This window comes from Dermacentor andersoni, chromosome 9 (genome assembly GCF_023375885.2).
Source record: "Dermacentor andersoni chromosome 9, qqDerAnde1_hic_scaffold, whole genome shotgun sequence".
Classification (NCBI taxonomy): domain Eukaryota; kingdom Metazoa; phylum Arthropoda; class Arachnida; order Ixodida; family Ixodidae; genus Dermacentor; species Dermacentor andersoni.
This window is the reverse complement of record NC_092822.1, coordinates 74,356,593-74,372,419: the sequence shown is the minus strand read 5'-3', so window position 1 is coordinate 74,372,419 and position 15,827 is coordinate 74,356,593. Positions and strand designations below refer to the sequence as shown.

Here is a 15,827-nt window from a genome sequence, read left to right as displayed (position 1 = left end):
ACGAAACCCAATTGCCATCGTCCATGCCCTAATCAGTGTCATCATTTTAGTACCTATTTATTTTACGCCATTTACAGCGACAGTTTTTAGGCCTTTTTACAGCCATGTCACATTTACCATGATAAATCCACTATCCACTGCATTCACAATACATTGTTAAAATTACATTTTGGCATGGCGCTCTTTGGTCATACTTGGCCCTTGCGCCATTAAACACCACATATCATCATTTCAACATACTGTCAACCCCATGGGGGTTATTACAGGAGTGGGTAAACAATTTTGACACATATGTACATTTGCAATCCTGGCTTAAGAGAATACAGGATAGGTGGGAACACATACAGAGACGCAAATAATATCAGTAAGTAAAAGAGAGGACTGCCTTCTCGGCAAGCTCAACAAATTTGGACAATGTTGTTTGCGCGGTAACACACGGTTTCAGTTCATTCCATTCTCGCACAGCTTGTGGGAAGTAGGAAAACGAGTAGTATGTTTCTTCTAGAATTTTTTTTTTTTCCAGAATGTATGAATGAGGTTCTGCTGAATGTGGCATAAGTAAAAGTGACAGGTATAGGTGGCTATAAACCGCTGGCCCATTCGTACTCAAATTTTGCTCAGGGATACCATTTTGCATTAATTTTAGCTGATTACCATGTCTGCAGACGTTACTTGCTAGTTTAGTCAACAATAAATTGGAGTGATTGTCATCTCCAGTGACACTATTCAAGATTCTTTTATTCCGCTGCAATGGGGCGGTTGTACCATCTGTCACAGCTGTGACTGATCATGCCACCATTAATTGCAGTGGAATTGACATGCTTTGAATGGCATTTCCACAGACAACATGCACTGGAGTTTATTGTTAATGAAACTAGGAAGTAATGCCCACAAACTTGGTAATGAGCTAAAACCTCTGCAAAATCCTGCAGGAAGCGCAAAATTTGAGACTGAACTAGCCAGCGGTTTAGCAGGAAATGTCATGTATAGCTTCTGCTCCTATTTATGCAACACACAGCATACCAAGCACAAATCGCATCGGAATTGTTTAAGGGGTGCTGATGTGCTTAAATCTACAGAATAAGAGGATGAATAACTTTTGAGACATGAGATCACGAAAACGAATAACAAAGATCATAAAGGACAGATCTCTTAAGTTGTATAAGCCATACCAGTCACTGCATTGAACTTCATGTGAAACTCTTAATTTTATTTTACAAGTTTAGTGATTCTGTGCTTGGGTTGGCCAATGTTACCACCTCGTAGTGACCTGTACTTGTGCCTGTGTTCCTGGACGCAGCAATGCCCGAGTTCACTATCCCGCTGGAGCACCAGGTGGCGGACGAAGGCTCCCGACTCACGTGGACCTGTGAGGCATTTGGTATTCCCGAGGTGGAGTACCACTGGTATCGCAATGGCCAAATGCTCAACATGGAAAGCAGCGACGACATGCGGGCCCGGTACAAGGTGCGCATTGACCAGCCTGCATTTATGCCTCCGTTTGTCTGCCTGTCTGCCTGATTTAAAATTTAATCAGATTAGAATGTTCAATGTTCGATGTTCAAGATTCGGTGTTCAAAAAGCGTATACACTCATTTGAGGCCCGCACTCCCACTACAAAGTGTGAAAATTTGGAAAAGTTTCACTAAGCATCACGTGCATACCTGAGTGCTGGTTAATTCCTGCAAGCTGCTTTTAGATGACACTAGTTGTTCTGCTGATGATTGCACATTATCATCACTATATCCTGCACTCTGCACCAAGCCTACTAATCCACAACTTTGGTTGCCGATTCCAATGAAGCCATTGTGGGAAGTTTGCCCTTAAAATGTTTGTACCAGTCAACCACGTCAATCAAACGTGAGATCACGTGTACAGGATGGATTGACGTCCATGTGTGTGAAGCGGAGTTTGGGTCGGTGGACAATCAGCTGGCAACTACCGCCAATGTCTACTAAGTTCACATGTGTGCTTACTAGATGGAACGGTATAAGTTCACTACGACCTGTGGATGTATATCAGGCTGCGGGATGGGTGAGCACTAAATGCACCTCTGGCCTCAGCCATCACAGTATTTAAGGTAAACTTAATTTTAATGGAGCACAACACAGAAAAGCCTGTAAAAGAATGTTCCGCTTTGCTGGCGCTCTAAAAAACAACAAACTTGATTTTACGGTCGCAGTTTTTATTTTTTTGACTGCCCAATTATTGAGACATTTTTGTGGCATTGTCCGTGTCCTGAATAGTTTATCGGTGACTGTAAAGGTGTTTATAGTCGGTTGCCAGCAGTTGCGCTATTTCGCATAGCAGTCTGAGCGCAGTTCAGAGTAGCCGTATGCCTACCTCCTATAAGGCCCGCTTGCAGTAAAAAATTGAAAGAACAATTGCAGCCTTTACACGAGTAAGTATGGTGTACTTGCATTTAATGTGTAGCTGTAAGATGTATGTTACGTAATTTAAATTATTTGTTACTTGAGTACTGCCATTCAACATTCAAAACAGATGATTTGAACTGTAATTATGTGATTTCTATTGAAACTCGATCATGTGGACATTATTGTAAGATGTCATGGGTGTTTGCCCACTGTTGTAGGGAATCCAATGCTCTGAGTAGTGTTTGTGTGCTATGCATTGCGTCAAGAGAGCTTTTCATAAGGCATGATTCATGAGTGCTCGAGATGGTGTGAGAGGGAGCGTGTGTCAAGCTATTTGTTGAGCTTCCTGGCAACTTTGACAGGTGGATAACAACATTCTGGTCATCGAGGACCTCAACCGTGCCGATGAAGGCATGTACCAGTGTTCAGCCACCAATTCTCTCGGCACCAGCTTCACCACAGCACAGCTGCGAGTCGTCAGTGAGTGTGATTTTTACACTGTTACCACCATGCTGCATTACATTTGTAGCAGTGGCTAGCCACATTGCATAACATGAGCCACCAACTGTCCCGACTTTCCTGTTTGATTGCTTCATTTCCACTGTTGACCTTAGTCAGTCGTCACCTGCCTTGCTTCCCATGTTCATGCAGCCATGAAAATCACTCTCCATGCTCCTTTGAACATGTGTGTCTTCAGGTTGAAATAAGTGTGCCTGCTCCGTCCCCTCTCTTGCCTAAGTTGTGCTTTGGGCTTTGCTTCAAAACGCAGCCATGGCACCCAATTTCGCAAAGTACCCCCTGGACACAGAGATGTATGCTGCCGAGGAAGGCAACATCACCATCCCCTGCCGTCCCGAGGCAGCCCCATTCCCAGAGTTCACGTGGAGACGGAATGGCTACACCTTTCCACTCGGGGGCAGGACGCAGGTATGTCCACCTTGCTGTGATTTTCTTTGTGGAAGGGGCACAAAAAAAAGACAGGGGTGCCCCGACTGACAAGAAGGACATTCCGTTGGACGTGCGTAAGCGCTTCAGAATCGCCCCCCTACCTAAAAATATGCATCCTATCTACAACAAAGAGAGGAGAGCTCACAGGGCTAAGGCTCTACTAAATAAACTTAAAGACACACCGGCGCATAATGTAGCGTACGTGGACGCCGCTTGCGGCAGAGACGGGGCTGCTGTTTCGACGGTGGTTGATGGCGACGGGTGCGTTAAGATAGCGTGCTCCACGTGCACGAGGGACGCCTGTACAGCCGAGGAGGTTGCAGTAGCGCTCGCTTGTGCGGGCACAAAAGCGGGAGTAATATTATGCGATAACAAATTAGCTATCCGAAATTTTAACAAAGGGAGAATCTCGGAAGAAGCCCTCCACATTCTACTCAAAAACCCTCCCAGGAGGGACATAACTTTTATTTGGGTACCGGCCCATGAAGAAGTCCCAGGCAACGAAGCCGCTCACGAGCTCGCCCGAGCACTCTACCACCGGGCAACTCTAGAGCAGCCAGTTCCAGGGATAAAAGATAGCATGATCACGTACAGGGAAATTGTCGATCACTACAAAGCCGAAAGAAGAATCTTTTCGCCTCCGCATCGGTCTCTCTCTCTGGAGGACGCTCGCATCTGGCGACGCCTCCAGGGAAACAATTATACATCACCACATTGGATCTACCTAACACAGACGAGGGACTATAACGACGCCCTCTGCAAAATTTGTAAGCAAAAAGGTACGCTAAACCATATAATATGGGAGTGTGCTGGCTCCCCAGGGGCCAATGAAAACATTAACAGTAGAGAAGCCTGGGAGGCCTTGCTCCAGAGCGAGGCTGAAGACGACCAGCGTCGAGCAATTCGCCTGGCCGTTGAGGCCGTGAACACTCACCGTCCTCAACGCGCGGGGACTGCTTCGTCCTCCCCCCCCTACCTACGTGTAGGTTAAGAGGCGGGCACCCTAGCTCGGTGGAACAATAAAGTTTTCAATCAATCAATCAATCACAAAAAAAAGAATGATTTGATGCCAACTGGCTCAGTGAGGGCAATGGTTACCAGAAGACCAGAAGTACCAGAAGTAATGGGCTTTAGGTACCAGATGTTACATGTCATGCGAGAGGCAAATTCAGTATACAAGAGGTAAAGTAGCTGAGCAGACTATACATAAGGTTGATGAGGCACTAATTGTTGTTGGCCAAACACTAGTGTGGAAGTAATAACACTAATTATGTAAGGATAGTATGGGGGTCCCAAATGCTCTTGGTTACAAAGGAAACAGCACATGCTAATTTAAACACAAGAAAGGCATTTGTAGCTCCTCTTGTACAAGAGTGCCAGCTAGCCGAAATGCAGATACCCGGAGCAGTTGCGCAGGTCATGTAAAGTAGGTGGTTTTGTGGTGTGGCCGATGAACATGGTGAGAGGTGAAAGAGGCCATGATATTTACTGCTGTAGAAACTTGGTATGATCATTAGAAGCAGCGAGTCGGTTGTCGTTGCCTCATTTGCTATCCTCATGCTTGCTGTCCAAGCTCAGAGTGCCTAGATGTGCTTCATGCCTTGTTACTGGGTTTACGCAGGTTCTCAACAACGGCTACCTGCGGATCGATCCGGTGCGCCGGGAAGATGAAGGCAACTACACTTGTGTTGTCAAGAACCAGTACGGCACTGCCAGCAGCACTGGTGCCCTTGTCGTGCTTTGTAAGTCATTGCAGGACAGCTCTTGCAACCTTGTTGGCAGCGTTATCTTGAAGCAACAGTGATGACACATTTATCAAAGAAGAGTGGTGCATTTAGAAGCCTGTTGTGTGGAGTGTATAAGAAAGTAGGAGCAAGGTCATATGGTGTAAAACAAAGCTTGGCCTTAACAGTTGTTAGACTCAACAAAGCACACTAGTTTCGTTATAGACGCACTACAAGCATGAGTTAGCATCGGGACTTGGTCCCTTAGAATCTTGCTGTTTGGATCCACACGAGCTGGCTTCAAGTCCCATGTCTACCATCAGAATTGCTTGCGCCAGTTTTTTGCTCGTCGTTTTAGAAAAGCAACCAAAATGCTGAAGCAAACATTTCAATCCAACTCAGGATTCCGTCAATGCAGATCGGTGAGGTGAAAGTACAATGCTTCCACACTGCGTCCTAGTCAAGCTTGAGGCATGCATTCGGCAGAAGTAATGCAGTACACTCTGGAACTGCTAGTTGAATCTATGCCCCTTCAGCAGAGAAAGAAGGAGCGATTTGCTATGAAGTTAATTCCTTTTAAGCGGCTAATGGAGTGTGTGTGTTTGCTCAAAATCAAAAGGTGTAAACAAGTTCTCCACTGTGGAACAAGATAACACACACCAGATTGACTAGTTGCATACACCCTGGAGAGGCAGTAAAAAAATTAAGCGGAGCTGTATTAGGAAATTACACTTCTACAATACAGTCCAACCTGTTTATAACGAACTTGATAGTTCCACAAGAAATGATCTTTTTATCAGTAGTTTGTAGGGGTGTGTGAATACCGAATAGTAGATTTCGAATCGAATATCAAATTGAATCAATAAAAGAAAGCCAAGTGTCGAATGGTATATTGAGTATCAGAAAATTTAACGCAGGCTTTTATGCTTCTAAGTTTTGTGCAATGAAGACAGTGCTGTGCATGCTCGGGAGGCGAATCAAATTACTTAACTAGAGTCTTGCTAGCTATAAGTAACTTGGGTACCTATGAATTGAGATGTATAGTATGTCCTTGCAGTTAAAGTGAACACCATTGTTACTGCGCTTCCCAGCACTAATAACAATTTAGTTCGTATATGAAGATCTGGAAAATATTTTTATTTACACAATGTCTGTTGAATAGAATCAAGTGTTTTTTTCTCTGTGAAGCTAAAGAAGTAGTGAAGTTGTCCTAAATACAAATGAGGTTTTCAGTTTAATAGTGGACCATACTGCGCTTAATGGCAATCTTCTATTGCTTGGAGAATGTTGCTTTCCAGTTTTCTTCCAAAAAACAGGAGGGTTTTTGCATCTTTATGACAGGTAGTTTTTGGGGGTTAGCATCAGCTCATTAAGGCCAATCTGTGCAACGGACAAAAGAGGGGAATATGCGTCACGTCACTCGGCACTGCTCCACGAGGTTGGTTGCTGTTGCAACCAACCTCGTGCACGTTGGCTGCTGTTGGCACCAATTTTAATGAATTTTCAAATCGGGAGGCCTACGGCAAGGTTGTGTGATGTCCTCCGTGCCACTTTTTTCTTCTTCTTTCTTTTTTTTTTGTCTGCATCTGTCTGCCATCTGTGTAAACGCGTCTGAAAGTGGTTGGGAACTTTGTGGGTACCTTCTTCTTACTGTGAACAAGTCTAAATTGTCCGTTGTAACATTATGGTGCATTAAAAAGTAAATTTGATTACACCTGGATGCAGTTTCCAGTGGCAAGGCTGAAAAGTTGTAAGGGCACTGAAATATTGTTATAACCAGTATGCCCTATCTTCGTAAGCCTCCATTTTAATAGCGCTTTTTCCATCATGAACGTTTACCAGCATGCCCAACTGACAGCTACTGTACAAGAAAATCCACTCTCATCATGAGGGGAAGCTTGATAAACCAAAATAAGAGCCCTCATTGAAATGGAATGGGCCCCATCACAGGGGGCCAACAAGGCCTTCAGGAAAGGATGAACACGTGTTTCAGCAACCTGATCACCAGTTTAATTCTTTGCCCAGTTGTTTGGTAAAGGGTGGCATACACACTCCTTCGCCTTCTTCCTCTTGTTCCTTTCCTCGCCGTTGAATGTAGTAGGTGAAACATGTGTCGAATGTAGCAGACGGCCGTCGTGCACTTGAGCACAGTTGTCGCTGCCAAGGATGTGCCGTCGTAACCTCGTGACTGCGTCCACGCAGCATTGCCACGCAGTGTGGAGTCCCCTCCCCCGAAGGTGGTGGCCACGGTGGGGAGCCTGGAGGAGCTGCGCTGCCATGCACTGGCACCGCACATGCTCGACCTGTCCTACATCTGGCTGCACAACGACCTGCACATACATCCGCACGAGTGGCCCCAGTATGCCGTGGTCAGTGCCGGGATGGAACCCTTCCTTTTCTTCTCTTAAAGCAAACTTTTGTTTGACTACCCCGTCGGGGTCCGGTATAAACACGTAAGTTGCTCGCTGAATAAATGACTTGTATAGCATTGAATGCTGACCAACAAGGTTGTGCTGGTGAGTCCACCTCTATTCTGTGAAATCAAACCAGAAATCGGGACATAATACCTGTGCAGAGGTCGTACTAACAGAGTGCATAATATTGAACAGCTGCGTTGATTTTTTTAAACTTCTTAAATTTGGGCTTCCCCATTCTGTGACAATAGGGTGTGCATCTCAGTCATACAATGGGTACAAAAGCCTTAAATGTATTTAGACAGGTGTTGCACTTCTCAGTGTATGCACTTCCTACCACTATTCTACATCGCTAAGTCAACATTTCACATTGTTCGGTTGCTTGATATCGTCTTTGCATTTCAGCATAGCTTGTGAGCAGTGGGGTGCAGAAACATTGTGTGACATCACACGGTGTGTAGCGTGGGAGTAAACCGAATTTTATGCATCGCATTTAGTTGTACAGCATTTAATTAACAGCTTCACTAGAGCTTCGCCTAGATTTCAACGTGTGCACTGTATCTGCATGCACTCTGTGTTAATCAAAACCTGTGAGTCGGCGCCTCACTGTCTTTTCGCTGTCTTTTCTGAAAGCAGTGAGGTGCGGTACAGCTTTCGTCCCTCATCGCGTTGTAGTGCGTGGGGAATTTGTAAACGAGCAAAGAGGCAACTGAAGATAAGAAACATATGCAGCTGTTCACAGTCGGTGATGCGTAGCTGCTTACGATTGCACAAATCTCCACAATTTTGCGGCACTGTTTCCACATGCTGGTTTAGAGAAGGATACTCGTACAACATTGAGATTCATTGCAGGACACAAAAGTGCAAGACAAATGCCATGAACAATAAGAATGGGAATAGAGAAACTTGGGTGAGTTGGTGGAAGTTCATATTTGATAAGCAGTAGCAGCAGCAGCTTTTTTTCGTCCTTGTCTAGCTGGTGCTGCTGCTTGTCAAATGTGACAAGAAGGGGAACTGAGGAGCTTAAATTTTTACTATTCGCAACGACACGAAATCAACAGACAATGCAGCCAATAAAGGCATAGGGAAAATTAGCTGATTTTAGTTGAAATGTAGAAATAATAAGGAAAGGGAAAATGGGATAAAAAGACAACTTGCCGACAGTGGGAGCACAACCCCCACCTTCAGCATTATACATACGATACTCTACCATGGCCATCTGTGGCACTGGCTAACACTCCCAGAGCCGCTTCTAGTACACATACACAAATACCCAAGTTGTGGAGGTTGTCCTGAATTAAATTTATTTCTACTTCAAATGACAACTATCACGTGTGTCTAATTTGTCTTCATTAGTCTTCTAGTGCTCGGCAGAACAAGTAAGAGGAGGAAGGAAAAGGCCCATCTCTCGGCTTCACTGCTGAGGAGTGCAACTTCTACAAACGAATGCAGCTGACACTTCTTTTTCTTCTCAAAAGTAGATTGCTCGCTCTCATTTGCGAATGTTTATGCCAGCCAACACCGTGCAAAACATTGCAACACTTACTGTGGCATTTTGCCTTAGATTGCATCACTGCTTCACACTACGGGCAAAGCTGCAATTTTTATTCTGCCAACTTCGAAAAAAAGATTTTGGGCTTACTGCTGCTTTCATTGCACCTAAATTATTCAATATCAAATTTCTTTCTTTTCCATCATTCATCATACACTTTGCACTGTTATTTGCCTGGTTTGTCCAAAAGAGAAAATAATAAGAAAAAATAGAAGAATGAAATAGCACTACCATTGCAAATGCACCAGCGAGCTGGACAGCCTTTTGTATCCGCAGCGTATTCATCCCTCACATTGGTACAAACGCTAAACGCAGGGTTACCGGCCAGGCTACCTGGTCATCTACAACGTGAGCTTCGCAGAGGCTGGCCACTACACCTGCATAGCCAAGACATCGGTGGGAAAGGTGTTTGCCAACACTGAGCTGCTAGTTCTAGGTGAGTCTGCGTGTTAGTTAGCAATTCTTTTGTTAATGACATTGCTGTTGACATTGGCACGTGGGCAGGAAGGCAACACTTTTGCGTTTGACTCGCACCAAAATATGGCCGTTGTGTCTGTGTATCAGAAAAGTGATCTTGTGCTCAACAACTCAATGTGCCACGTAGTCACTGTGGTGGGACCAGAAGTAGTGCTGTTGTCGGTGAATGTGACCAGCTCATTGCTTTTTTTTTTAAATGCATTTAACCAGTGCAGCCATCTTCAATAATGTGTGTTGAAATATGGTGTGCAAACTGTAGTGTGAACTCAAATGCACCTCCTTTAGTAACTTTAATAAACTCTTTGGGTGACATATTCCACCTGTTTTGGGCTATTTATTGGGGCTTTAAAGGGTGGTCTGCTTGTTGGCATGGACTGATTGAGTCACTCTGCCACCAAGTGACCTTTCTGTGCGACCTCTGTGTTGCAGGTCCCCCGGGTCCCCCCGGTGCAGTGCTGGGCCACTCGTTCAACGCCACTTCTGGCTTTGTTGAGTGGGCCGACGGCACCAGCCATGGCAGCCACATAACAAGCTATGCTGTCGAAGGTCGCACCAACCACAACGCCACCTGGAGGGAACTGCGGAGTGAGTGCCCGACCTCGCATCTGTTCTGTTTCATTGCCATCATGGTAATAATAGAAAATAGAGAGCACTACACAGACTTTCAACAAACAAAACGAGGGCAGGCAGTAGGCTCCTGCCACAACAAACTGCTAACGTGATTGTAAAAAGTTTAAGGCAATCAACAAAACTTGTACTTCCAACAATTGTTTTCTTTTCGCCCCTCCATGTCATTGATGCATGAATGAACTGATTGATTGACTGACTGATTGATTGATTGATTGATTGATTGATTGATTGACTTTATCTTTCTTAAATGCAACACATTTAATTCAAGTTGCTTCAATGGCCATCTGCTGAGAGTGTTTCTGTGTTTTACATGTGTTGGAATAGGAACTCAGAGTTTGCCTCAGGCTAAAGCTTCCTCTTGACTGAATACTCCTTTTCTGCATCTCTGTAATATTTCTTCTTCATACGCCTACGAGTGCAGCATTTTGGTGACCGAGGCACACCTTCACAGTTGCTGTTTCCGTGTATGCTTGGCATGCCCAGGCCTTGCTGGTCTTATTTAAATGCTTTTGGAACATGGAACTGATGAAAAGGAATCATTCTGGCTTGCTAAAATGCGAGTTGGATTATTCAAAGCTTGTAAATCTCTATTAGTGATCACAAGTGTCGTAGCAGCAATTCAGCAGAACATGGTGAACTGCCATTTTGTAGTGCCAGCGATGACATCGCATTGCTATTGTGGTCTTGTTGTTTAATGCATTAGCATTTATCATATTCTTATGTGGGTCTAGAAGTCAAGGTGCTGATAGATTTTCAGAAGTCGGTGAGGAGGTTGCCTTCCGACAAGGTAGGAGGAGAGCAGTGATTTCAGGCATTACATTTGCACATGTGTAGCACGAGAATTTTTAGCAAGTTGTTTTTGTATTTTATGCTAACATTCGTGCAGAAACCAAAATTTCTAATACTTAGCCAATAGAACTGCATATTTTGCATTAAGAAGTGCTGCAAGTCATGCATTCGTATAAATGTGATTATCTTTTTTTTTTTTTTTCAGATGTCACGTATGCCCCAGCTTCAAAGCATCACACATCAGGCAGACGAGAGATCGAGCTTGGCAACGTGCTGTCACCGTGGAGCAAATATGAGTTTCGGGTGATTGCTGCCAACTTGCTCGGCGTCGGTCAACCATCTGATCCCAGCCCACAGTACAACACGGCCGTGGACCGGCCGTACATTGCCCCTCGCAACGTTGGCGGCGGAGGAGGCAAGGCTGGCTCGCTCACCATCATGTGGACGGTGAGCCGGCTGCTATGTCTGATGTTAATGACAGACAAGACTGGTTGGGCTGAAACAAAACAGCACAATCATTCTAGCTAGCCAGTGTAGAAGGAGTACAGTAGAACCTCGTTGATATGATCCTGTTACGTACAACTTCCTGGCATCCGCGTTCGTGTTTGAGAATGCAAAAAAAATGACCCAATACAGTTACACTTCTTTTTTACCGGTTCACACGTTCCCAGAAAACATGATCTTTCAGCACCGATGTTCAGTACATTGCCAAATTGCAGTCGTATTATACGTTTCCTGGCCTCTCGGTCCCATGCAAACAAGGAAAGGCGCGAGGTGCATGCAAGTGATAACAGTAGCCATCCGCCACAGCAGTGCTTCCCTGCAACACTTGCCTGCCCATCCCACGTGAAAACACCAGCGTGCATGCGGTTTCCTGTTCCGGTACCACAAAATCCCCTCCCGGGTCGTTGCAGATCGGTTGTGATCAGCATCTTCTATTTCACCTGTCTGTTCCACAGCGCATAGGGTGTAGTGCCGTTGGAAGCATACTGCGCACTTTAACTAGTCGATAAACCAAACACTCCACCGTTCCCTGCTGCAGGCGACGGGAAGTGAGCGTCATGTTTCGCTCTGGCGGCGTAGTAGGCATTGTATTCCAGGGACCCCCACCAGCTCAATTTTGTTTTGGTATCCTGAAAAAGGAAAACGACAATGCGTCTTGGGTTGCTCGGGCCCCACCAGCTCAACGTGTGTAGTCGTCTCGTGCTCCGATTCGTGCCGATTGGGAACACCAAAACTTACCACCAAAATGCTGCGCTCGAAGAAGCTGCCAACCTGGTTCGAATTCAAGGAACGCAAACGTAAGCTTGCTGAATCCGCAGAAACGGCAATGCGTGTTTTGGGCTGCTTAGGCCCCACTAGCTCGGCAGACGTCAGCGTCTCGTGCTGCAACAATTCGCATTTCATAGATGTCAACTACAGTTGAGTGCAAAATTTTATAGTGACCTCGGATCGTATGTTTTCCCGGTGAGTACCTTATTTCTGGCGTTCTTTTTACAAAACATACAGATGATGCCCTGCTGTAGTTCTTCAATGAGACAAGCTCAGGAATGTAGGACGTTTGACTCACTGCACAGAGATATTGAGCGAATTATTGTCCACAACTAACTCTGAGGCCTGCATCATGTCATTTGCGAGTGCAGTCCAGTGAATTTAAGCAGATACAATCTCTCTACCTGCCAGTATGTTTTGACGCAATTGTCAAAGATACGAATGTTGTTTATTACTGCAGCCTTTCTATGGCCCATACTCGCAGATGCATGGAAGAACGGGAAGTATGAGAAGAAGGAAAAGAAGCTAATAAAAGAACAGAAAAACATTAGCGAAGGTCTGCACAGCTTTTTATAGGTGCACATCACAACTGCCAGTATTGCTTTTTTCATTTCATTTGCTTTCTTAAATGCCTGGTGCACTGTTGTGCAATCACGCCTGTACTGCACTTCTGCACCTTCATTGAAGAAAGTGAAGGGGGGATTGCACGTAGCCATGTCCTTCAGCATGGCAAGGAGGTCAAAGGTGAGAAAGGAAGGTTTTCAGGGCCTATGCAGACAGCGTCAGGGACAGTTGTTGAGACAGCGGTTCACTGCAGAAGAGAAGAAACAGGGAGAAATGGAGTAGTCTTTGTAGGGGAGCTTCACACTTCACAAATGGTTCATACAGTATTCACAGATGCATGTGGATGCAGTCTGTTTCTCACTTTAAGTTAATTTTTTAGAAGTAATGCTTTATTTTGTTTAGAAAACACAGAAGAAGCAGGTTACACAATGAACAATGGGGCACATAGGGTTAACGATCAGCTTCGAAGACAGCAACAAGTAGGTAGAATAACGGCTCTGTACCTCACTAGAAAATACTGCAAGTGGCAAGCTGCACAGTGCACTGTGGAGGCTGTTACATCATTCCATACTGTGAAGTGGGGGGGGGGGGGGGGGGGAAGAATTTGTGACAGCACCGGGTCTTTGCAATTTTTTCCATGCAGCCGCTGTCACCGGAGGAGTGGAACTCGCCAGAAGTCTGGTACCGTGTGTACTACCGGCCATCTGGTGACCGAAGTGAGGCGAGAAAGAAGGACCTCCGCAAGCTGGGAAACGTGGGCCTGTACGTGGTGCCTGTTGGCGAGGAGAACTACTACTCACCGTACGAGGTAAGCGCCCGTGACATAAGCACAGGGAACTCTGTTTTGCGAGCAACTCTGCTTAAGCCAGGTTTCTCTGAGGAGATGAACAGCTGTCGAGTATTGTGAAAATCCTTGCATATTTATGTCTACAGAGGGTGCTAGCGGCGATGCATACGTGTCATCAGTAATCAGTGCACTTCAAGCATGCCGTCTGGCTCTTCAGGTCACTAAGAGATTTCCTGAAGAGGAAGCATCAGGCCAAGAAGGGTTTATGGTGTACCGGCCGGTGTATGGAGCAGGCCACAGCATCTGCCATGACCTGCTAGACAGCCACGATGAACAAGAATGGTGAAGCGCACCATCATTGGCACCCTCCGTACTTGTATGTTATCGTGCGCAGCCATGAAATAACCAGAATCATTGTTATCAGGGGTGCGTGAATATAGAATACAGTCGCACCTCGATATAATGAACCTAATGAAATTCAATTCATTCATTCATTTCATTCATGAAATGGTAATGAAATTCATGATGTAGTGGACTTTTTTCATTTCCCAATCTCAGTTGCATTGAAAACCATTTATTTTCTTTCACAATTTAACGAAGTAATTTCGTGACATTTGATTTAACAATGTTTTCGGCCATTTTAAGCATGAACTTGGAGCCTGTATGGCTAGTTAAATAACTGTAAAAGAACTATAAGAATGTCGGCCGAGGCAAAAGTTATTTCAAATGTCCTTCTGCGTGAAAAGTTTGAGCGGCAAAACCGCTGTCAAAGTGCGCATGCCGGTACTCAGTAGGCAGGAAACACCGCTGCACCATTTGTCGCATTGGTAAACAACTTGCAGTGGCAGCAGGGTGGGCGGCAGCTTGCAATGCTTGGAGAAATGCGAGACCTGTCGATGCCTTCTGCACAAGAGGAATGGGAAGGGAGTGAACGCACAGTGATGTGATCAAGCACTCAAGCGCACAATGGGGAGGGGCAGGAAAGTGCACATCTCCTCCCCTCACGTGTACACGCAATATCTTGGAGGTGATCCATCCACGGCAAGTGCAAACATCAAGTTCTAATGGTTGGTGCCTTCAAGTGAATTTTTTTGTTCCTGCGCATCTAGTGTTGGCGGTCATGTACTCTCAAGTTTCCGAGACATGGTACAAAGCGCTCACTCACGTTGTGACTGCGAGTTCGTGGTCATCGAGTGAGATCTGTTAATGTTTGCCTGAGCGCGCGTGCGACCACTAGAGCTATGAACCTAAGTATAAGGCAGGCACTGTTTGTGCCGTTTCATTGTCAGGTTCAGCGTGATTCGCCACCTGTCAAAGAACCTGAAATCTGGAGAGTAATGGCAAGTTCTTGCAACATTGCTACCCCTACTCTTCCTCGTTCTTCAGACATCTCTCTCTTTTGTTTGCGAGGTGCTCTGACGGCTTTCTGAGTGTTGTGTAGCAGCTGCAAATCGCTGATTTGGCACCAAATCATACCTTTAGTCGCCAACGCCTGATGAAGCAGTGCCGATTAGGCCTGATGACCGAGGCACTGTGGCCATGACGAAAATTTACTGCTGGCCAGTGTGGTAATGGACCATAAGCCATCACGGAAGGCTTGCCGCTAATATGTTCATATGAGTGGCTCGTCAGTGATCGACAGCTGTTGAAGGAACATGAAGTTCGTTGCTGTGTATCGAACATGATCGGCTGCTAATCTGCCCAATATGCGCACTTGCCATGAAATATGCATTGCTTTTGTTGCCGTTGACTCGGTCTGCGTCGTGTTATCGTTTCGATCGATCCTGTTGACGTGGACGAACCTTGTACCGACAGAAGTGGCCCCAATCAACGCCGCACCATTCTGCGAATTGGAGCATTTGGCCGCTGTGTGCGTGTGCGATCCTTGCACGGGGCCAACGTCGGGGAGCGCTCGCAGTGACAAAGTCCACTACCTCATCAGTCGGGGCGGACCATCCACAGTGCACTCGGTGCGCCTTTTGGGCCAAAAACAAAGTGAAACACTCGCTTGGGCAGCTTTGAGTACGAGGGCCACCACGGCGTGCGCTAAGTGTGGCACTGCGCGAGTCCCTGCACAGAATATGGCAATAATATTTGAAACATCTAATAGTAGATATTCAATTCATGATTTCAATTATTCGAAAATTCACTATTCGATTTGATTCGGGGATACAGTCTACGCTCCTTACAACGGACCCGCGTACAGTGGACTTTCGGATATAACAGACAATATTTCAACCTTAGTTTGTTCTACCTACTTTATTAATGCAACGAACTTCACTTAACCGTACCGCG

The 15,827-nt window shown here is 45.5% G+C and overlaps 1 protein-coding gene across 1 annotated transcript in view; it reads left to right on the top strand.

Annotated features, from left to right (window-relative positions):
- Cont (Contactin) overlaps nucleotides 1-15,827 on the top strand; it is a 61,767-nt gene that overhangs the window by 28,508 nt on the left and 17,432 nt on the right. Inside the window, exons 12-20 of the mRNA XM_050176123.3 lie at nucleotides 1,301-1,467; nucleotides 2,738-2,855; nucleotides 3,145-3,302; nucleotides 4,945-5,065; nucleotides 7,250-7,416; nucleotides 9,329-9,449; nucleotides 9,920-10,075; nucleotides 11,115-11,356; nucleotides 13,389-13,553. Coding sequence (XP_050032080.1) covers nucleotides 1,301-1,467; nucleotides 2,738-2,855; nucleotides 3,145-3,302; nucleotides 4,945-5,065; nucleotides 7,250-7,416; nucleotides 9,329-9,449; nucleotides 9,920-10,075; nucleotides 11,115-11,356; nucleotides 13,389-13,553 — 1,415 coding nt within the window. The remainder of the gene's footprint in view (nucleotides 1-1,300; nucleotides 1,468-2,737; nucleotides 2,856-3,144; nucleotides 3,303-4,944; nucleotides 5,066-7,249; nucleotides 7,417-9,328; nucleotides 9,450-9,919; nucleotides 10,076-11,114; nucleotides 11,357-13,388; nucleotides 13,554-15,827) is intronic.